Source organism: Oenanthe melanoleuca, chromosome 28 (assembly GCF_029582105.1).
Source record: "Oenanthe melanoleuca isolate GR-GAL-2019-014 chromosome 28, OMel1.0, whole genome shotgun sequence".
NCBI lineage: Eukaryota > Metazoa > Chordata > Aves > Passeriformes > Muscicapidae > Oenanthe > Oenanthe melanoleuca.
In genome coordinates this window covers 2,136,705-2,157,620 of record NC_079361.1, presented here as the reverse complement: position 1 = coordinate 2,157,620, position 20,916 = coordinate 2,136,705, and the positions used below count along the sequence as shown (strand labels likewise).

At 61.5% G+C, this 20,916-nt stretch overlaps 2 protein-coding genes across 4 annotated transcripts; one reads left to right on the top strand and one right to left on the bottom strand.

The window, feature by feature from the left end:
• The first annotated feature begins 1,104 nt into the window (after positions 1–1,104).
• Positions 1,105–9,678, top strand: LOC130264517 (acidic leucine-rich nuclear phosphoprotein 32 family member B). 2 transcript variants are annotated; one of them, XM_056512756.1, is made up of 7 exons: positions 1,105–1,265; positions 4,248–4,397; positions 4,835–4,957; positions 5,891–6,089; positions 6,304–6,422; positions 6,752–6,806; positions 7,972–9,678. In XM_056512756.1, the coding sequence occupies exons 1-7, from the start codon at positions 1,212–1,214 to the stop codon at positions 8,058–8,060; spliced, it is 789 nt and encodes a 262-aa protein (XP_056368731.1). In that variant the 5' UTR covers positions 1,105–1,211; the 3' UTR covers positions 8,061–9,678. The 2 variants fall into 2 exon arrangements, with proteins under 2 accessions (XP_056368731.1, XP_056368730.1); XM_056512755.1 differs by having other exon boundaries at positions 1,115–1,265; positions 6,301–6,422.
• A 1,223-nt stretch (positions 9,679–10,901) lies between these two features.
• ZNF414 (zinc finger protein 414) lies at positions 10,902–18,805 on the bottom strand. Of its 2 annotated transcripts, XM_056512752.1 has the most exons (9): positions 18,700–18,805; positions 14,404–14,522; positions 14,031–14,108; positions 13,845–13,952; positions 13,598–13,703; positions 12,979–13,472; positions 12,555–12,605; positions 11,888–12,043; positions 10,902–11,308 (listed from the first exon to the last, which is right to left on the bottom strand). In XM_056512752.1, exons 2-9 carry the CDS (start codon positions 14,471–14,473, stop codon positions 11,232–11,234), a joined length of 1,140 nt encoding a protein of 379 aa, XP_056368727.1. In that variant the 5' UTR covers positions 14,474–14,522; positions 18,700–18,805; the 3' UTR covers positions 10,902–11,231. The 2 variants fall into 2 exon arrangements, with proteins under 2 accessions (XP_056368727.1, XP_056368728.1); XM_056512753.1 differs by lacking the exon at positions 12,555–12,605.
• Between the last annotated feature and the right edge of the window lie 2,111 nt (positions 18,806–20,916).

Genomic DNA, 20,916 nt, shown 5'->3' with positions numbered 1-20,916 from the left:
AGGAAAGTGGTATTGGGGATGGGAACATGGCATCAGAGAATTGCTGGGGTCAGAAAAGCCCTCTGGGATCGAGTCCAACCATGACTCCAGCACTGCCAGGACCAGCACTAATCCATGTCCCCAGTGCCACATCCACACACTGAGCACTCCCAGGGATGGTGACTCCAGCTCTGCTCTGGGCACTGTGCCAGTGCCTGACCTTCCTTCCTGTGAAGGAATTTCTGCTGATCTCCAACCTAAACCTTCCCTGGAGCAGCTTGGGGCTGTTTCCTCTTGTCCTGTGCCTTGGCCTTGGGAGAAGAGCCTGAGCTCACCTGGCTGCACCTTCAGGGGTCAGGAAGGTGCCAGAGGCACCTGGGGGTGGCAGCATGGAGTGGAGAAGGGATTGTGGTGCCTGGGGATGGGAACAGTGCTTGGGGCCTGGAACACGATGCCTGGAGTTGGGAATGTGGCTCTGGAGACTGGAACACAGTACTGGGGATGGGAATACAATGTTGGGAACATGGTGCTCGGGGATGGGAACGTGGCTCTGGAGATGGGACTAGAAACTGGAACACAGTGCCTGTGGTTGGAAATGGAACCACGGTACCTGGGCATGAGAATGTTATTGTGGAGGAGGAACTGGTGCTTGAGGATGGGAGCGCTGTGCTGCAGACTGGAACACACCTGATCACAGTGTGGCACTGCAGATGGGAACACGGATTCTGGGGACAGAAACGTGCCTCTGGAACTGTGGCACTGCCCGTGGGCACAGAGCTCCGGGACTCGAACCCGCGGCGCCGGGACTCGAACCCACTGTACCGGGACTCGAACCCGCGGCGCCGGGACTCGAACCCACCAGTACCGGGACTCGAACCCGCGGTACCGGGACTCGAACCCACTGTACCGGGACTCGAACCCACTAGTACCGGGACTCGAACCCGCGGCGCCGGGACTCGAACCCGCGGTACCGGGACTCGAACCCGCGGCGCCGGGACCCGAACCCGCGGCGCCGGGCGGTGCCGGCAGGGGGCGCTGCCGCGCGCGGGCGGGGGGGGGCGCGGCGCGCGCGCCTTTGTTGCCGTTGGCGCCTCTTCCTGCGCCGGGCGGCGGCGCGCGCGGGCGGGGGCGGGAGCGCGAGCGCGGCGGGGCCGGGCGGCGGCGGCGGCACCGGGGGAGCGGCACCGGGAGCGAGCGCAGCGCGGCTCGGGCTCGGCGGAGCGTGAGCGAGCATGGAGATGGAGAGGCGCTTGACGCTGGAGCTGCGCAACAAGAAGCCGAGCGAGGTGCGGGCGGGGAGCGCGGCGGCGGGCGGCACGTGCTGCGGGCGGGGGGCGGCGGCGGGAGAGCGGCGGGCGGGGATCCCGCTCGGCGGGGCCCGGCCGGGTTTGGTGCGGCGGGCGCGGCGCTGGCGGCGGCGGGAGCGCTCCCTCCGTCCGTCCCTGCCGCGCGGCCCGGCATGGCGGCGCGCACGTGCGCGGCGGGGCCCGCCCGCCCCGGGGCGGCCGAGGAGCCCGAGCGGCCCGGCCCGGCCCGCGGAGGGGCGCGGGGCAGCGGGGCGGCAGGGCCGGGCCGGGCAGGGCCGGGCTGGGCTGGGCCAGGCCCCGGCGGAGCGGAGCGAGCGGGCCCGGGCCGGGCGGCCCGCGCGGCCATGGCGGCCCGGCCATGTTAGCGGGGCCGGGCGGGCCCGGAGCGGCTCCCGGGGCTGCTCCGCCCGGGGAAGGGCTGCGGGGCTGCGGGGCTGCGGCCGAGAGCCTTGGGGTGCCGCTGGGGCCGCGCGTTCCCCTCCGCTGGCGGCCGCGGGCCGGGCCCGGCGCTGCGGGGCCGCCTCATGCCCGGCTCTTCTTTCCTCCGGCCGCCCCTTCCTGGATCTTCCCTTTCCCTGGATCTTCCCTTTCCCTGGGTCTGGCTCCTGCGCTTTCCTGGGTCTGGTCTCCCCATCCCCGCTCCCTCTTCCCTGGATCTCTCTTTTCCCTGGCTCTCTCCATCCCTGCTCTCTTTCCCTGGATCTCTCTGCTCCCTTTTCCCAGGCTCTCCCCATCTCCTTTCCCTTTTCCCTGGCTCTCCCTTTTCCCTGGCTCTCCCTTTTCCCTGGCTCTCCCTTTTCCCTGGCTCTCCCTTTCCCTGACTCTCCCCATCCCGCTGGGCCGTGGCCGGTCCCTCCCTATCCCCGAGTGTCCCCTCGGTGTCGTGGCAGAGCGGGTGGTGAGCGGGGCTCTGGGTGGAGATTAAAGCGGATTTGCTGAGCAGGAGGAGCTGCGAGCGCCCGGTGCCCCTGGAGCGACGCCAGGAATTGCAGAGCCAGCGGGGTCAGGGCTGGGTGTCCCCGCGTGTCCCGGGAGCTGCTGGAGCTGCAGCATGTCCTGGGCCCGGCCTGGGGTAAAGCTGGGCTGGGCTGGGTTGGGCTCAGGTCACCTGGAACAGCTGTGGCTGCCCCTGATCCCTGGGAGTGCCCAAGGCCAGGCTGGATGGGGCTTGGAGCACTCTGGAATAAGGGAAGGTGTCCCTGCCATGGCAGGGGTGGCACTGGATGGGCTTGAAGGTCCCTTCCCACCCAAACCATTCCACGATAACCTGGTGGAGTTCAGGCTCAGCTCTGCCCACACAACACCCTGGTCTGGCCTTTGCCACCTTCACATCCACACTGATGGTCTCAGCTTGGCTGGAGCCTTTTCTGAGCGTTGGGAGCAAAACACACTCGGCTCCAAAACTTCTGGCAGAGCCTCAAACCCCCAAGCAGCGATTGCACTTGGGGAGTTTGGAGCGTGAATTCGTTCTGAGCTCGTGCTGTGAAGGTGGCAAAGATGGCACAGCAGCCCCCAGACTCTCCCTCTGGGGAGGCAGAGTGGCTTTAAAATGATTCCCTAATAGCTGGCTGATGTGAGCAGGAGAGGTAAAATGGGAGGAATTTGGAGAGCGCCACGAGCCTGCTGGCCAAGGCTCATTTGTGCATCTTACTGTCAAGAATGTGTGGGGTGAAAGCAGGTTTTGGAAATTTGTGGGAGCTGGGGCTGTGTCTGGGAGCTGGGGGGACAGGGGTGTTTCCCCAGAGGTGTTTGGGGGTAGCAGTTCTGTGCTGGTGCTTGGTGGCCCTGGTGGCACTTGGGGATTGATTCCTTAATGTTCTGAATTCCTGCCTATCCTGAAGGTTCCTGGATGTGGAATCCATGCTGGGCACAATATTTGATGCCATCAGTGGTCATGTGTCACCAGCCTGAGGTGTTGAGCTCATGTGCTGAGCCCTGCCCAGGCACCTGTGTCACCTCCCTGGACACAGGGGGGTCAGTGCTCTGGGGACAGGTTTCCTGGCACCCCCCTGGTGTGGGGGACAAACCCAGCTGACCTTGTTTGGCCCCTGGCTAGCAGAGCCTGAAGCAGGACTCTGAAAGCTTTATTGATGTGTTGGGATGTGACCTCATGGTTCCAAACCATGCTGCTGCTTCCTGGAGGAGGGACCTTGGTGGGGACAGCAGGAGAGTGTTGGTGGCTTGTGCTTAGAGGGTGAAACCCCAACCACGGTGAGGGACTGTCACCAAAAGTTCTTTGGCTTTAAATTTGAGTGAGGAGGAGCTGGAGCCAGGGCTGTGCTCTGGATGTGTTGGGGATGTCGCCTTGAGAGGCTGGGGGGACCATGGCAGTGTGGGTGTCCCTGTGCCAGGGGTGGGGACAGTGTGGGTGTCCCAGTGACACTGTGCCTGTCCCTGTGGTGACACTGTGCCTGTCCCTGTGGTGACACTGGCAGTCCCTGTGTCCCTGTGGTGCCACTGTGGCTGTCCCTGTGGTGCCACTGTGGCTGTCCCTGTGGTGCCACTGTGGCTGTCCCTGTGGTGCCACTGGCTCTCCCTGTGTCCCTGTGGTGACACTGGCATGTCCCTGTGGTGACACTGGCTGTCCCTGTGGTGACACTGGCAGTCCCTGTGGTGACACTGGCTCTCCCTGTGTCCCTGTGGTGACACTGCCTGTCCCTGTGGTGACACTGGCAGTCCCTGTGTCCCTGTGGTGACACTGGCATGTCCCTGTGGTGACACTGGCAGTCCCTGTGTCCCTGTGGTGACACTGGCAGTCCCTGTGTCCCTGTGGTGACACTGGCATGTCCCTGTGGTGACACTGGCTGTCCCTGTGGTGACACTGGCAGTCCCTGTGTCCCTGTGGTGACACTGGCTGTCCCTGTGGTGACACTGGCTGTCCCTGTGTCCCTGTGGGGACACTGGCATGTCCCTGTGGTGACACTGGCTGTCCCTGTGGTGACACTGGCTGTCCCTGTGCAGGTGAAGGAGCTGGTTCTGGATAACTGCCGCTCAGAGGATGGCAAGGTGGTCGGTCTCTCCTCAGACTTTGAGAACCTGGAGTTCCTCAGCATGATCAACATCAACCTGCTGTCCGTGTCCAACCTCCCCAAGCTCAACAAGCTGCGGAAGGTGAGTCAGGGCTCTGCTCCCCTTGGCCTTGTGCTGCCCCTGCTGGCAGTTGCTTTTCCTGTATTTGCCAGAAAAAAGCCCTTGAATTTTGCTCTTTGCTCACTATCTGAGCAATGAGAGGGGTGGGTTTTAATGTGCTACAAACCCTTCTGAGCTCCTCAGGTGTTTACTGCCCTTCCTCTCTTGCTTTTTTGCTCCTGTGCTGCTGTCAGAAGTTTCATTACACCATAAATATTTTGGATTTTGGAGCACTTAGCAGCATGGGGGTGGCTGGCAGTGCTGTGGCCCTATGGGAAAGGGGTTTTGAGGGCAAACTTGACCTGCTGCTCTGTGAGCTGAAATTTGGGTGCTCACTGTAGCCCAGTTCTCAGGGCAATTTCCTTCTCTGTATCACGAGCTGAAACACTTGGTGACCATGTGATATTCCCTCCCTTCAGCTGGAGCTGAGTGATAATAGGATTTCTGGTGGCCTTGAAGTTCTAGCAGAGAAAACTCCCAACCTGACACACTTGAACCTAAGTGGCAACAAGATCAAAGACATCAATACCCTGGAGCCCTTGGTGAGTGGAGGCTGTGCTGGAATCCCAGGGATGACGTTTCCTTTGGGGAATGGGGCTGTGCAGCAGGAGTCCAACGTTTTGGTAACTGTTCCAACAGCACTTCGTGGTTCTGATGGGAACAGATTTGATCCCAGTTTGAGGCTGGGCCAGTAGTTAATGGCTCCTCAGTCTGGAAAAGCAGCAGCCAGTTGCTAAACGAAGCGTGAAATGGGGCTGGATGAGTAAAACTGTGGATGCTCAGTGCCCATCTGAGAAGGGACCAGGAAAGGTTGAAGGCAGTTGGAGGTAGGTGGCACCTGGGGTGTCATGGAATGAGGTAACTGGACACCAGTGAGGGCATCAGTCACATCAGCCTGAAGGTTTTGCTGTGCCAGCACTGCAGGGCCCCATTCCCAGAGTGGCCAGTGAGGCTGGAAAAGCCTCTGAGGCTCCATCTGAGCTGCCCCAGGAAGGCTCTTGCAGTGAGGGACACCTGAAAGGTCTGACACAGGGCATTTGGCTGGTTTGTGCATCCATTCCCTCCAGAAGGAATTTGGGATTGTTTTGCTCCTCCTTTCCTTGGCGTGGTGCCTGCTGTGATGGCCTGAGCTGGGCTGTGCCAAGGGCACCCAGGCTGCAGCTCCCCCCGAGCTCTGCCTGGTATTTTGAGCAGGATGAGTCCAGCTCAGCTGCTCCTGAGCTTGCTGGGCCTCTTCAGAACAAAGAAAGATTTGCAAATACACAGTGTTTGTTCCAGAAAGGGAAGCCAGGACAGAGGAGCTGGACAGAAATTTTCTGTGCCCACAATGAGCAGGAGCAGTGACTCCTCTATTTGAGCAGTGTGTGGGGCAGAGCCACTTCTGTGCTGGACTGGGGACTGCCCCAGCCACCCTGCCTTGGCTACCTGATTTCCAGACTGTGCTGTAAATAACCTTAACAAATGGATTTTTGCAGAAAAAGTTGCCAAACCTCCACAGTCTGGATCTGTTCAACTGTGAGGTGACGATGCTCATCAACTACCGGGAGAGCGTGTTCGCCCTGCTGCCCCAGCTCACCTACCTGGATGGCTTCGATGCAGACGAGCAGGAGGCCCCTGACTCTGACCCTGAGGCAGATGGGGATGCACTGGAAGATGATTATGAGAATGGGGAAGGTGAGGATTGCTGGGCAGTGACCCCTTGGCCATTTCTGGGTGGGTTCCACAAACGGGGTTTGGCGCTGGAGCAGGGGCTGGGGGGTGACAGGGCTTGGTGCTGTCCCTCCTCATCCTCTGTGAGCCCTGCCTGCTGCTCACACAGCACCAAGGGGTGAGGGGTGGCTGGACTTGGGAACTGGGGCACTTCCCTCCCTCCCCCTTTTGGTAGAAGGTGAGGAAGAGGAGGATGATGAGGAGGAAGATGATTTGGATGAAGAAGTCATTGATGATGAAGAAGATGAAGATGATGATCTGGAAGGAGAAGAGGAGGAGGATGGAGTAGATGATGAGGTGAGGCTGTCACTGGTTTAGCACCAGGTCATGTGTTTGTCCCTTCTCTGGTGTCACAGGAGCCTGTCTGGGGGCAGATCTCAGCAGTTTGCCTTCCACTCTGGCTTTTTCCCTGCACTCTGGACTCTCAAGAGCCAAAAACTCCAAGGAGTTTTCCAGTTCAGTCTTGGCCTGGCACTTGCCATGGCTCTGAGTGATGGATCCATGCAGCCCCATCCCCTTGGAGAGCCAGCAGCTCCTCCTGCCTCCCTGAGGCTTCAGTGGGGTGGGAGAGGGAAGGAAGGCTGGGGTTACTGCTCATGCAACAAAGCCTCTTGTTTTCACTCCAGGAGGAAGATGAGGAGGAAGATGGTGAGGAGGACGAAGAAGATGAAGCTGAGGAGGGTGAGTTGAGTCCTAACAATCCAATTTCTTGCAGAGTTCTCTCAACAATCAAATATTTGGTGTTTTTGGAGCTTCCCCAGCCTCAGTGCAGGGCTGTTGTTGCTGCAGCTTTTCTGCCCAAGCTGGTGCTGAGCAGTGTCATCATCAGGGGTCACACAGGGAGGGAGGGGGGTCTCAGACCTCCAAATTCCAACCATGCTGGGTAATTCTGGGAAATGTGAGAGGTCAGTTGCTAAGAAAAGCAGTTCTGGGAACTGATGGGCTCCTGTCACAGGAGTGTGAGGGAATCTCTTGGGGCAGATTCCCCTCCCATCAGTGAGACCTGAGCCTGGGGCCAGGCTCCTGTGCTTGTAACAAACATAAACACCAGATGAGATGAAAGTTGACAGAATATTGTGGTTGGTGTGAATTTAAACAGTCTTGGATGAATCATGGAATTGTAAGGTTGGGAAATCCTTCTAATACTGAGTCCAACACTACTGTCTTCACCACTGACCCCTGTCCCAGGTGCCACATCCACACTTCTTTGAACAGGGATGATTCCCCCACTGCCCTGGCAGCCTGTGCCAATGCCTGAGCACCTTCTTTTTGAAAGAATTTTTCCCAGTATCCCATCTGAACCTCCCCTGGAGCACCTTGAGACCATTTCCTCTTATCCTGTCACTTGTTACCTGGGACAAGACTGAGTCAGGGAGTTGTGCAGATCCACAAGGGCCACCCTGAGCCTCCTTTTCTGCAGGCTGAGCCCCTTCCCAGCTCCCTCAGCCTCTCCTGGGGCTGCAGCTCCATTCCCTTCCCTGGACACACTCCAGCCTTTCAATGTCCTCCTTGTCAGGAGGGGCCCAAAACTGACCCAGCATCTGAGGTCTCAGCACAGGGGCCATGAGCTTGGTCAGGAGTGCCTGAATGCTGCAGATGCTGTGTTTTTGAGGCTGCTCAACAACAACAACAACAGCAACAACAAAAATCCCCTTTTCAGCTGTTAAACAAGGTGCTTGGAGGGCAGAGAAAGTTGTTGGTGTCTCATGTCAGCCCAGACCTTTCCAGGAGGAGCAGGGCAGGTGGATCTGCTCCCCAGTGGTGCCAGTCTGTCCCCTGCTTGCTCCCAGCTCAGCTGCTGTTCCCTGGGCTGGCTGGAAGAGTGAATCCCCCCCTCTCTTTGCAGACCATCCGTGTGGGCAGAAGAGAAAACGAAGTCCAGAGGATGAAGGAGAGGAAGATGCAGAGGATGAAGAGGATGATGAGGATGACTGATCCCAGCGAGCCAATCAGTTTTACAGACTCTGACTGTGCTTGTCTTAACCTCCCCATTGTGTCTGTGTGAGACTGTAAATCCCTGTCTCCCACTCCTCCTCCCCCTTTGTATGGCTGCAGCGTCCACAATATATTTTTTTAAGATTTAGAATACTGTAGGCATTCAGGGGAATCTTCCATACAAGGCTCACTTTTTTCTCACAAGTATCTCATGACCAAAGGCTTTTCTCCGTTCGGTGGTTTGTGCAGCAGCTTGCAAAAAAAAAAAAAAAAAAACAGAAAAAAAAACCAAAAAAAAAAAGGAGAAAAAAATCAAAAAAAGAGAAAAAATCTCCTCCTTAGGGTATCTGTGTGTCTGAAATCAGCTGTGCCACACTGGACCCAGAGCTCCAGCTCACACCCTGCCAGCACAGAAGGCCTTTGTCACCCTCGTGCCCTCAGCCCAGGGCTGAAGATGCTTTTTGAGCCACCTCGGGTGCAAACTCTGGTTCATCTCCGTGGACTCAGAACGATCCCTGAGGGTGTCTCAGATCTGAAATCATGGTGATGTGATCTCTGGACATGCTTGAAGATGCTTTAGTGCTGGGGATGGGGTGCTGGGGTTTTGGGGGAGGGAGGGAGGGAGGGAGGGAGGGGCTGCTTGCATGACCTGGTACCTCTGCGATGCACCTTGCAGTAGCCCTGCACTTGCTTTCCTGTTTGTTTTATAAACTGGAACGTTGTTCCCATTGGCCACCTCAGCCTCAGGTGAGGGGGGTTTTGTGGCTCCCTGTGCCCTGCAGCAGCTTTGGGAAGGGATAGGGAATGCAGGTGAGGGGATACTGCTCCTCCATCCGCCTCCATTTCACACTGAACAGCCTGTGCAGCCACGATCACTGTGATGCTCCTGCAGCCCGTGTTAGCCTGTCAATTCTCAGGGTCCTTCTGCCAGCCAGTGCCACCTCTGCACAGCCCCCGTGCCAGCCTGGCCTGGGCATCCTCCTCCTCCTCCTGGAACACAACTCCAGCTCCTCCTCGTGTCCCTGCTCTGGGGGTGCCACTGAGGAGGCTGGAGGGAGGATTTGGGGAGCCCCAGCCCCGTTCCCACCTTCCCCCCATCCCAGAGGTGTCCGGGCAGCGCATCCCCGGGGAGGGAGGGCAGGTGGGGTGGGACAGCCCGGGGGTGCAGACAAGCACTGGCACTTTGTGGCATTCCCTCTTCGTGCCCGGGTGGCTCCGTGGGCCCCCGGGGCCGAGGCTCCAGCCCTGCCCTCCCCGGGGGGGTTTGGGGAGTGTTTAGCAGCACATCCCCGTTCCTGTCGCTTCGTTCTCGCTGGTGTCTCTTGCATTGTACAGTCGCTGTGACCATTCGGAGATGAACTAATCCTGTAAAATGCAAACTGAGTAACTTATAAATGTTTAAGGAATTTTAAAAAAAGAAAAAAAAAAAAAGTCAGAGCAGCAGTTCTAATTTTTTTCCCTGCATTTTTAGCAGATTGTATGGATTTTATATTAGCCTAGTAACTGTCAGGTTTTGATTGGTCAGACTAGTCCCAGAAATAAGGATCTCCAGCCCTTTTGTATCTTTTGTTACAAAATTTGGATAAAACTTTAATAAAGACTTCAGTTTTTAAAAATCTATTGCAATGGAGCTTGTCTTGGCTGTCTCTGCTTCGGGAACAGCCAGGAATGCTCAGAGTGGGGCTTTGGGGCAGGTTTGGTTTCTCCTGGGAGCAGGGACTGTCCCCTGGTAGGGCTGGGTTTGGCTCAGCCTGGGCTGGTGGGCACAGAGTAGGGGCTCTGTTGTGGGGTGGGGTCTGCAGGACCCCCATGGGCCAGTGCTGCCCTTGGAAGGGGCCAGAGCCAGATCCAGGGTGAGGGAGAGCTTGGGAAGGGTCTCCTGCCTTTTGGGGTGGGCACCTGCCCTGGGGGAGGCAGGGGAGTGTTGAGTGGGCAGGGTGGGCTGGGGGCTGAGCTGTGCTCCCCTGCCCCCCTTTGGGGCACTGTGAGCCCTGCTGGCTCTATGAGCTGTCACTGTCAGCTCTCAGCAGCTCAGGGACCCTTCAGGGTCTCCATCCCTCTGCTCAGGGCACGGTCCCAGCTCAGGGGGGTGCAGGAGAGAGCTGGGACATCCTGGTGTGCTGCTCACCTGCGCAGGATGGCAGCAGGAGGGAGGAAGGAAGGGATGCCCACCCTCCCAGGTGGCCCCTGGGCCTTGCTGAGCCCCACCGCGCTGTTTGTGGCCCCTCCCAGGGCTGGCAGCAGAGCAGGGGGTGCCGGCTCTCCCATCCCACCCCTCCCATCCCATCCCTCGCTCCCAGCCAGGGCTGCTGTGGGCACCAGCAGGTCCCAGCACGCCTCTCCTCAAACCAGTTTGCAGCAAACTTTTCACCCCGCTGGGCTGGGACCGGCAGAGCGGGACTGGGGGAGCCCCGGGCTGCTCCCACGGGGGTGAGGGGTGCAGCCCCCCGCCTGGGCAGCCGGGCCCCCGCCCCTCCAATGGCTCCTTGTGCCATTCCCTGCCCTCCTGGCACCTCTGCCAGGGGTTGGGGTCCCCCCCGGTCTGGCTGCTGGGGTGCAGCTGGCAGAGGCTCCAGCGCTGCTGCTCAGGAGCCCTGCAGGCTCTGGGGTGGGGCAGGGGGAGCACGGAGCATCCCTTCCCCTTCCTCAGACCTTCCCCTTCCCCAAACATCTCCCCTCCCCCAAACACTTCCCTTTCTCCTTTCCCGGGCCAGCCCAGGAGCACAGGGTCACACTCCCGTGCCCCCATGTCCCCCTCCTTTGTTTTTGGGGGGCTCCTCAATGCCAGCCCTGCTCCCCCTGGCCCCCACGGGGACTGACAGAGCCTCTCCCGGCCGCCACTCCTGTACAATTCCCATTTTTTTATTCTGAGATCTCATTCCAGAAAAGTCCACTAACTCCTGAGAACCTACCGGGCTCCCCGCAGAGCCCCCGGGGCTGAAGCAACAAAACCTTGAGGGGAGGGAGACACAGCGGCTCCGGCTGCTGGAGAGTTCCCGAAAACAAAATGGAAGGGGAGAAGTTCCAGGGGAAACTCCCGGGCTGGGCTGGGGGTGCTCCTGTGCCCAGGGAGGGCCTGTCCCAGCACAGGGGCAGGGGCTGTGCTGTGCCCCCTGCCCGGCTCGGGGGGGGACAGGGAGGTGCAGGAGAGTCCCGTGGGAGCCGAGGGCATCAAAGCTGGGAGTACAGGGAGTTCTCCATCTCCGGCGGCAGCTTGGCGTGGAACGGGGCAAGCCCCACCCCGAAATCTGCAGGGAGAGGGGAGAGAACTGTCAGCACCTGGGGGGATCACAGGGACCCCCAGGGGCATCACAGGGGCTGGGGGCACAAGGAGAGGAATGGGAGAGCACACAGACCCCCAGGGGCATCACAGGGGCACAGAGAGAGCACTGGGGGGGGCACATGGACCCCTCAAGGACATTGCAGGGGCTGGGGGCACAGGGAGGGCAAGCACATGAACCCCTCCAGGGCACAGCAGGGTTTGGGGGGGACATGGAGAGGACACTGGAAGGGCACACAGAGCCCAGGGGCAGTGCAGGGTCTGGGGGCACTGGGAGGGCACACAGAGCCCAGGGGCACAGGGGGGGCACACAGACCCCCAGGGGCACAGGGGGGGCACACAGAGCCCAGGGGCACAGGGAGGGCACACAGAGCCCAGGGCAGTGCAGGGTCTGGGGGCACAGGGGGGGCACACAGAACGCTCCAGGGCACTGCTGCAGGCTGGGGAAGCAGGGACTGGAGCCTGGCCAGGCTGTGCCAGGACAGAGGGAGCAGGATGTGCCTCATCCCTGCCGAGCCCATCCCGGGGCCGGGGGTCCCTCCCGTACCCATGTCGGCCTCCAGGCGCCCGGGCGGGGGGTTCTTGCGGTGGTCCTCGATGTGCAGGGTCATCTCCTCGCGGGAGGCGGTGGAGAAGGGGCACTGCGTGCAGCTGTAGCGGCCCCGCGTGTGCTCCCAGACGATGCGGCTGTTGGAGGAGTGCCCTGCAAGGACGGGCGGGCAGGGAAGCACAGGGATCGCCCCGGCATCTCCCCGGGACCGCCCGGAGCCCGGTGGTGCCGCGGGGCTGTGGGGGCTGGAGCTCCAAACCCCGCACGCTCAGGGGTTCCCTTCCCAAGGGAAGAACCCCGAAAAGGAGCAGGGAGCCAGGCTGTGCCCCCGGCCCCGCAGCAAACGGCACAGCGAGCTCCAGCCTGGGGGCACTGCGGGGCACTGAGGCAGCTGCCGCTGCTCCTCCTGCTGCTGCTTCTGCCCCCGGGGCCAGGCTGGGGGGTTTTGGGGGGTGCAGCCGGCATCCCCCTGCCTCAGAGCCCACCTGGGCCACATCCCCTCTCTGCGTGGCTCCCAAAAAGGAGGGAGCCCGCCCTCCCCCTCTGCTCTCCGGGGAGCACGGCAGCGCCCCTGCGGCCTCTCCCATCCCCTGTGGCCCCCCCGCCGCCCCCCAAACCCCCCAGCGACAGAAAGCAGCCCCCACCCAGTAGGTGCCAAACTAACCTGGAGTCACTCCTGAGCCAAAGCATGGGAGGAGTGGGCTGACACTCAAACCTGCGGAGGGAATCGAGGGGCAAGACAAGCATTAGGTCTTCCCCTCCCTCGGGGGGGACACGTGGGGGGGCAGGCCTGGCCCGACCCCCCCGCCTCGCACCCCCAGCACTCGGGGAGCAGCACGGCCGGGAGAATTTGGAGGCGTTTTTTTTTTTTTTTATGGCGGTCGCCGGTGCTTTGCCCAATCGAACATCACAGAGGGGGTGGCACGGGTGGCACTTCGGGGGCTTTTTTTGGGGGGGGGGGGCGGCCGGGCCGGAGGGGCAGGAGGGGCCGGATCCTCGGCTGGGCGGCGGCGGGTCCTCCTCGGGAGCTGCTGCTGGTCAAGGCGGGAGCAGAAGAAGGTTTGTCCCGAACGGCTCGGCGCTCTCACCTTGGCTTTTCTTCCAGACGGCGTTGGAGACGCTGGGGGGGCCGTGTGCCGGCAGGAAGGGCCGCAGGCGGTGCTGAGCCGCGGGCTGCGCCAGCCCGAAGGGCGAGGGGGGCACGTAGGGCAGGAACGGCCCCGGCACCGAGGACGGGGCGGGCCCCGGGAAGCGAGTCAAGGACGAGGGCCCGAAGAGGCCGGGCTCCAGCAGCGGGAAGGGCTGCGGGCCCGGCGGCACCGGCGGCTCCAGCGCCCCGGGCAGCTCGGGCAGCGCGGCGTCCGCCGCTCCTTTCTCCGCGGGCCGCAGGGCGCTCGGCAGCTTGGGCAGCCCCTCGGGGGGCTTGGCCGGGGGCTCCTTCTCCGGGACAGAGGTAGCGGGAGGCAGGACGGGCTTGTCGGGCTTGGGGGGCGGCGCGGGGCCGCTGGCGCTGTCGGAGCAGACGTGCAGGTGCTTGAAGAGGGAGCGGTGCGTGCGGAAGCGCAGCAGGCAGTTCTCACACCTGGCGGCCGGGAAAAGCTCCGTCAGAGCCGGACACCCCCCCAGCCCCTGCCCGGGATGGCGGGGAGCTGCCAGGTGTCCCCGGAGAGGGGGGACAGGGACGGGGACAGGGAGCGCGGGACTCACTTGAAGTAGCGGTTTGGTTTGTAGTGCACCTTCATGTGCGCCATGAGGTCCTGCATGCTGGGGAAGGTCTCGGTGCAGCCCAGCGTGGGGCAGTGGAAGGTTTTGCCTGGGCAGAGGAATTCAGAGAGAGATTCAGCCCCGGCCCAGTGGGGACAGCCCCATGCAGGGTCTGCAGCACCGGCGCTGCTGAGCCCTGCTCTGCCCCGTCCCAGCCAAAAACCGCGCACGTGGGGTGTGCCGGCCTTACCCTCGAGGGACTGCGTGGGTCTGTAGTGCACCTTCAGGTGGTCCACCAGCTCCTGCATGCTGGGGAAGGCCAGCCTGCAGCCGTAGCTCGAGCACTGGTAGTGTTTCCCTGCAAGGACACACATCCGTCGGGCTCGTCCCTGCCCCGGCTGTCGCTGTCCCCTCCCCGGGGCGGGGCTGGGCTCACCTGGGACAGGTCTGCGCTTCAGCGGCCGCAGCTCCGGGGTCCCTGCGCTCCCCGCCACCGCCATCGGGGCACTGCAGCCTGCGGGGACAGCTGGTGAGGCTCGGCCCTGCCACAGCGCCGCTCTGCCCTCCCCATCCCCCCAAAACACGGCACTGGGGCCTGCCTGGAGAGGCTGGAGCCCCCCAGGCTGTGAGAGCTGCCAGGGGCTTTGCTCTAGGAAAAGCTGAGCAGCGAAGGTGAAGCCTGGTGGTGTCTGAGCTGGGTGATGCCACCTGCGCACCCAGGGACATCCCCGTGGGGGGGATTCGGCCAAAGGGACCTCCCGGCCACCCCCTGCCCCTGCCCCTCCTCTCAGAGCCCTGAGGACACTCACCTGCCCCCTCTGTGCCGAATTTCCCCCGCACGGAGAAGGTGGCCACGGCCTCGTCCTTCTCTGTCTTCATGTCCTGGCCGGAGCTGGGCACGGGGACACGGCGGCTCCTCCCGGCGATGCTGCACCGGGAGCAGGGGAGGGAGGTCACATCGAGCCCGGAGCCACAGTGCCTTCCTCCTCCTGCTCCTCCTCTTCCTCTTTTCCTCCTCTCCTCGGCGTCCCGTGCTCGTGGGACTGACCCTCCCAGAGCTGTCACCGTCCCTTCCAGCCTCTCCCGTCCCCCAAACATCCCCCCAGGCATCACCAGCATCCTGCTCGTGCCCAGCCCACAGCAATGTAGCCAAAACCTCCCCCAAACTGCAGGATCCCCTCCAAGGCACACCAAAGCAGGGATTGCTGGAGCTGCTCCAGCCTCCTGCTCCCAGGGCTGGGGGGCCCACTGAGTGCTCCCCACAAAATTCCAAAGGGTTTTCCAGCCAGGAGGAGCAGCAGGTCACTGAGTGACTGGGAATTGATGATGGGCACGTGGGACAGCTCCTGCCCAGAATTCCATTGGCTTGGCCTCACCACACCTTGGCATGAGGCTCCCACATGGATAAGCCAAACTCTTAATTCCCAGTGAAAATCATCTGGAAAACCCCCTCAGTTTGGGAGATTTCTCTGTAGTGTCTTAATGTTGGAGTGAGAGAGAAAACGATGATAATAAATTAATAATGCTAATAAATAATAAGCAATGATGAAAATAAGGACAAAAGGGTAAAATAAAAAGGATAAAAGGGTAAAAATATTTATAATAATGCCGATAATGATAATATTAATAATAATGACAATAATAGCAACAATAATATCAGCGCTGGGGCTGTGAAGTGGGCACTGAGCAATGTTTCCCCAAGAGCTCAATAACTCCTTGGGAAATCTCCCTGGAGATCAGCTCTGCTGGCTGGGGCACCCCATCCTTCCCATTAACATCTGCTCCAGAGACACTTTCCCAGCTTTTGGCTCTGGGGGTCTTGCCCAGAGGGGCTCAGCCTGGCCAAGCTGGGCTCAGCAGCTGTTCCTGCAGCACCAGCACACTGGGATCACAGCCCAGTGGGAAATAAATCAGAGAGGGGGGGAAAGCCATGTGGGATTATTCCTGTGGCTGTCCCCAGGCTCCTGGCTTTGTCTGAGGGTTGTGGGGCTTTTTTTTTTTTGTTGTTGTTTTCTCAGCTCAGCAGCCTCAGGATGGAATCAGCCAACCATGGAAGGGGATTGGCCATGGAATGGGGAATTTGGGGCAGGGTTGGGGTTGGTCATGGCCCAGGAGGGGAAATTCAGCTCTGGATGGAGGAGGTGCTCCATGTCCATCCTCCATCCCAGCAGGACATGGGGCAAACACAGAAAGTTCCTGACAGCTTTGATGGAGCTTTGTCAGGTAGAAATTAGGGGCTGGTGGGAAAAATGGTCTTGGGAATCTTCTTTTGGGGGAGACAATGCTGAAAAGGTCGAGGCAGGGCTGTGTCTGCCTGCCCAGACCATGAGCAGTGTCCCTGTGGCACTGGCACATTTTGGTGCCCTGTTGGAGCTGCCAGAGCCTTTCCTGGAACCACCAGCCCTGGAGACTCCAGTGAACCAAAATCCCTGCTGGAAAAGCTCTCTGGATGAAAGCTGGGTGGCACAGCCTGGGCTCAGGACCCCTGCAGACCCCTGGGACTGGCAGCCTCCAGGTGAGCCAGAAGAGAGCTCTGGGGCAGCACAGGGAAGTTCTTCCAAGGAATCAGGAAATTCTTCCCCAACAGCACTGCAGCAGGGACAGGGAGCTCCTGGAGCTCCAGGGTCAAAGCCAGCAGTGCCTGTGGATGTTGGAAGCTCCATCCTGTCCCTCTGGGATCACAGATGCAGCTCTCCATTTCCCTGTTGCAGCATTCCAGTGATGCCTTGTAAGCTGATTTTTTTCTCTCTGGAAAAGCTGGGAAAATGCCTCTGGAGCAGATGCCCTAAGGGCAGGCAGGATGGACACTTGGCTTGTGGCCCCAGTGTTCCCCAGGGGTGACATGGCAGAGGACACAGTGGCAGCACTGTGGCATCACCCTGTGCCCAGCCAAGGGACTGGTTTTTGGAGAGCAGGTGGCACCTGGATCATCTTGCTGTCATTTGTCACCTCCCATGGGATGGTGGCCAACATGTCTCCTCCTCCAGGACTGTCTGTTCTGCAGCCCTGAGTGTGACATGTCCCAGGTGCTGCTGACCTGCCACTGTCCCCATCCCCAGTGACCTCCTGTCATCACCAGAGATGTGAGTGACCCAGAGATGTGACCCCCTGTGGTCCCCCAGAAATAGGACCCATAGAAATATGACTCCCCCTGAGATGTGACCACCAGTGCAAACCTGCCCTGGAACCCCCAGCCCCGGAGCCACCACTGTCACTGTCATTATCCCCAGGGTTTTCCTGCCACAGGTTCAGCCTCCCCCAAAAGCTGCTGACACCAAACTCCCTCATCCCAACCCCTGTGGTGAACAGGGACCCCAAAATCCCTTCCAGGGGGCTGCCAGCCATGAGGGTGGGCAGGATGTTTGCAGCTGCCGCTCACCCCGAACAGGCTCTGCTGCTGATTCATGAATAATTAACACAGCTCATCCCCCTCAAACCATCCGGGGGCTTTATCCATATCCCGAGACTTTTCTCGACCCACCCCGGGTGGATAAATGGGACAAATAATCCGATTTGAGCATCTCTGTGCGTGCTCAGAGGCCCGAGGATGAGGAGGCTGCCCCCAAAGGCGCAGGAGATGAGACAAAGGCTGGGAACAAGGGGCTCATGTGATCGGAGCGCCGGGGGAGGAAGCGCCGGCGGTGCCAGGGCTCAGCTCCTGCTCCGATCGCAGCCCAAACTAAAACACAGCCTGGGGATCCTCCCGGAGCCTTCAGACACCGCGGGGAGCCCGCTGAGAGCGGGGGGTGCTGGGGGAGGATGCTCCAGGTGCACAGCACAAGGTGGGTGTCCCAGTCCCAGCATGGATTCCCCGGGGTGTGTTCCCTGCTTTCCAACTCCGAATCTGCCTGCAGAGCCTGAGGAGCCCACCCCGAGCCCAGTGACAGGGTGGGCAACCAGAGGGGCGAGTGCTCAGCCTCGGTGTCACATCCCCGTGGTGGCCATGGGGGCAGCTCAGCCCCTCTTCCTTCCGAGAGGGGGAAGCCTGGGGGTCCCCACTGTCCCCCAGCCCTGCTGCCATTTCCTCACATTCCCCCCTTTAGGTGCCCATCTTTGCCTGCCTGCCTGTGGGTGGCCCATCCACCCGGCCACATCAGCTCTGCAGCTGGGAACAAACCCCACTGTCCCTTCAGGAGCCACCTGGGGATGCTGGAGCGTCCTCCCTGAGCCTGGACAAAGCTGAGCCCGAGCAGCAGCACCAGGCGAGTTCACAGAGTGGCCAAGGCCAGGAGCCCCCGGCTCTGACAGCAACAAAGCGGCTGCCACAGGGGTGGGAGGATGGAGGGAGATCCCGGCAGGTGCATCCCGGGATGGGAGGGCGCTCCTGCTGCTCCCACAGGCCACACACCTGTCAAGGCCCAGGGCTAGTGGCTCCCGTGGCTCCCTGTGGCTGTCAGTGACCCCACGGGTCGCCCCCATGGCTCCTGGTTTCTGGGGCTGGTAGCCCCCCACGGCCCATACACCCCCGGCTACAAGTGCAGGGAGCAGTGACAGCTCCGGGAGCGCCCGCACGGCCCCCTGCCCATGGGCAGTAGCCCGGTGACCCGGACCAGGTCCCTGCGAGCCCCGCTAGCCCGGACCGCTCTCGGTACCGCTGCTGTCCCCAGCGCAGCTCCGACAACTCTCGGTCCCAGGCCATCCCCGGTGCGGTCCATCCCCCGGTACCGGTACAGCCCCGGTGCTGCTTCACCCCCGGTACCGATCCAGCTCCGGTGCCAGTACACCCCCGGCCCGGTACAACCCCGGTGCCGATAGTCCCGGTGCCGATACGGTCCCGGTGTCAGAACACCCCCCCGGTGCCGGCGCATCCCCGGTGCCGGTACAGCCCCCCGGTGCCGGCGCATCTCCGGTGCCGGTACAGCCCCCCGGTGCCGATACGGTCCCGGTGTCAGAACACCCCCCCGGTGCCGGTGCATCCGCGGTGCCGGTACAGCCCCCCGGTGCCGGCGCATCCCCGGTGCCGGTACAGCCCCCCGGTGCCGGCGCATCCCCGGTGCCGGTACAGTCCCCGCTGTCCGCGCACCCCCTGTGCCAGCCCATGCCCGGTGCCGCCCGTTCCCCGCTCCCGGTGCTCCCCCGCTCCCTCCCGGTGCCCCCGGCCGTACCGGGGCTGCGGCGGGGCCGGCGCCGCCCGGGTCGCGCATCAGCGGCGGGGCGGCCGCGGGGCCATTTTCTGTGCGGAGCTGTCGCGAGAGCGGGGGGAGGAGGAGGAGGAGGAGGAGGATGACGGGGGGGAGGAAGGAACGTGCGGAAGGGCGGGCGGGGGCCTGGGGGGGGCCCGGCCCCGCCCCGTTCCCCCGCTCCGCTGCTTTTCCCGGGAGATTCTCCGCACCCCGCATCCCAGCGCCTGCGGGCAGCTCCAGCATCCCGGGGTTTGGGAACATCCTGGGGGCTTTGGAGGATCCCGGGAATTTTGGAGCATCCTGGGGGGGGTCTCGAAACATCCCAGAGAGGGAAAGACATCAGCTCATCCTGAAGCTTTTGGAGCATCCCAGGGCCCTTGGAGCATCCCGGGGTCTCGGATCATGTCGGGGGCTCAGAGCATCCCGGGGCCTTGAGCACCCTGAAGGCCTTGGAGCATCCCAGGGCTTTTGGAACATCCTGGGACTTTGGAGCATCCAGGGACCCCCAGGGGCTTTGGAACATCCAGAGACAGGGATCATGGAGCGTCTTGAGGCTTTTGGAGCTTTTGGGGGGGCTTTGGTGCATCTTGGAATCCTCAGAGCATCCCGGGGTGTCCAGTGTTGCAGTGTCCAGGGTGCTCAGAGTATCTTGGGGTGCTCAGACTCTGAGCCCTGTGGGAAATCTTGGACCCCTTGGAGCATTCCAGGGCCCTCTGAGCACCCCAAGCTCCTGGGAGCACCCCAGACTCCTGGGACACCCCAGATTCTTAGGGACACCCCAGACTCCTGGGAACACCCTGGACTCCTGGGGACACGCAATTCCTGGGGACCCCCATCCAGCTCATGTGTGCCCTGAGGAGCAGCCCAGGACCCTCTAGGATCCTCACAGCAGCAGAAGCCCCTGTGAGACCCCCAAACCCAAACCCCTGGGAGCCCCTGGAGCTCTTTGGAGCATCCCTGGAGCACGCAGGGGGTGCCTGGGCTGGCCCAGCTCCCACAGCCCCCAGGAAGGGCTGGAAGGTGCAGGAAGGAGTTTCCTAAATCCACAGATTTAGGGATTAAAAATCAACTATTTTTCATTAAAATTAAATCAGATACCTCCCTCTTGCACTCTGCAATGTAAGGACTCCTAAAAAACTGTGATTTGCAGGAAAAATCACCCTAAGGACTGCTGGGCTGAAAAACCCCATCATGAGGGGAGGAGGGGAGGCAGAGTTTCCAGTGTGGGGCTGTGAGGAACTTGCAATTCCATGGGGAATTTCCCATCCCAGTGGGGTTCTGCCCTCTCTTAATCCCACCCCGGAGGACACAGGGTCCCCTGGATACCGCTGGACCCCCAAATCTGAGGGGGGGGGAGGTTTGTGTGACATGGGAGCAGCTCCAGTGGGGGCTTGGGAGGGACGGAGGAAGAGGAAGGCCGGGCTGTGGGATCAGGGAGGAAGAGGAGGGCCGGCTGTGGGATCAGGGAAGGAGGAAGAGGAGGGCCGGCTCTGTGGGATCAGGGTCAGGGGGGGAGGAAGAGGAGGGCCGGGCTCTGTGGGGTCAGGATCAGGGAGGAAGAGGAGGGCCGGCTGTGGGGTCAGGGTCAGTGAAGGAGGAAGAGGACGGCCGGCTGTGGGGTCAGGGTCAGGGGGGGAGGAAGAGGAGGGCCGGCTGTGGGGTCAGGATCAGGGAGGAAGAGGAGGGCCGGCTGTGGGGTCAGGATCAGTGAAGGAGGAAGAGGAGGGCTGGGCTGTGGGATCAGGATCAGGGAGGAAGAGGAGGGCCGGCTGTGGGGTCAGGATCAGTGAAGGAGGAAGAGGAGGGCTGGGCTGTGGGATCAGGATCAGGGAGGAAGAGGAGGGCCGGCTGTGGGGTCAGGGTCAGTGAAGGAGGAAGAGGAGGGCCGGCTGTGGGGTCAGGATCAGGGAGGAAGAGGAGGGCCGGCTGTGGGGTCAGGATCAGGGAGGAAGAGGAGGGCCGGCTGTGGGGTCAGGGTCAGTGAAGGAGGAAGAGGACGGCCGGCTGTGGGGTCAGGATCAGGGAGGAAGAGGAGGGCCGGCTGTGGGGTCAGGGTCAGGGAGGAAGAGGAGGGCCGGCTGTGGGGTCAGGATCAGGGAGGAAGAGGAGGGCCGGCTGTGGGGTCAGGGTCAGTGAAGGAGGAAGAGGACGGCCGGCTGTGGGGTCAGGATCAGGGAGGAAGAGGAGGGCCGGCTGTGG

What these genes read in the sequence shown, in the direction of transcription:
- ZNF414 (XM_056512752.1), bottom strand. Translation starts at nt 14,473, where the DNA reads ATGAAGACAGAGAAGGACGAGGCCGTGGCCACCTTCTCCGTGCGGGGG. An exon ending in CGTCTGGAAGAAAAGCCAAG is followed by an intron (nt 12,606 to 12,978) that starts GTGAGAGCGCCG and finishes TTCCCTCCGCAG; the next exon opens with GTTTGAGTGTCAGCCCACTC. An exon ending in TGGCTCAGGAGTGACTCCAG is followed by an intron (nt 12,044 to 12,554) that starts GTTAGTTTGGCA and finishes CCGTCCTTGCAG; the next exon opens with GGCACTCCTCCAACAGCCGC.
- LOC130264517 (XM_056512755.1), top strand. Translation starts at nt 1,212, where the DNA reads ATGGAGATGGAGAGGCGCTTGACGCTGGAGCTGCGCAACAAGAAGCCG. An exon ending in AGGATGGAGTAGATGATGAG is followed by an intron (nt 6,423 to 6,751) that starts GTGAGGCTGTCA and finishes TTTTCACTCCAG; the next exon opens with GAGGAAGATGAGGAGGAAGA. An exon ending in AGAAGATGAAGCTGAGGAGG is followed by an intron (nt 6,807 to 7,971) that starts GTGAGTTGAGTC and finishes CTCTCTTTGCAG; the next exon opens with ACCATCCGTGTGGGCAGAAG.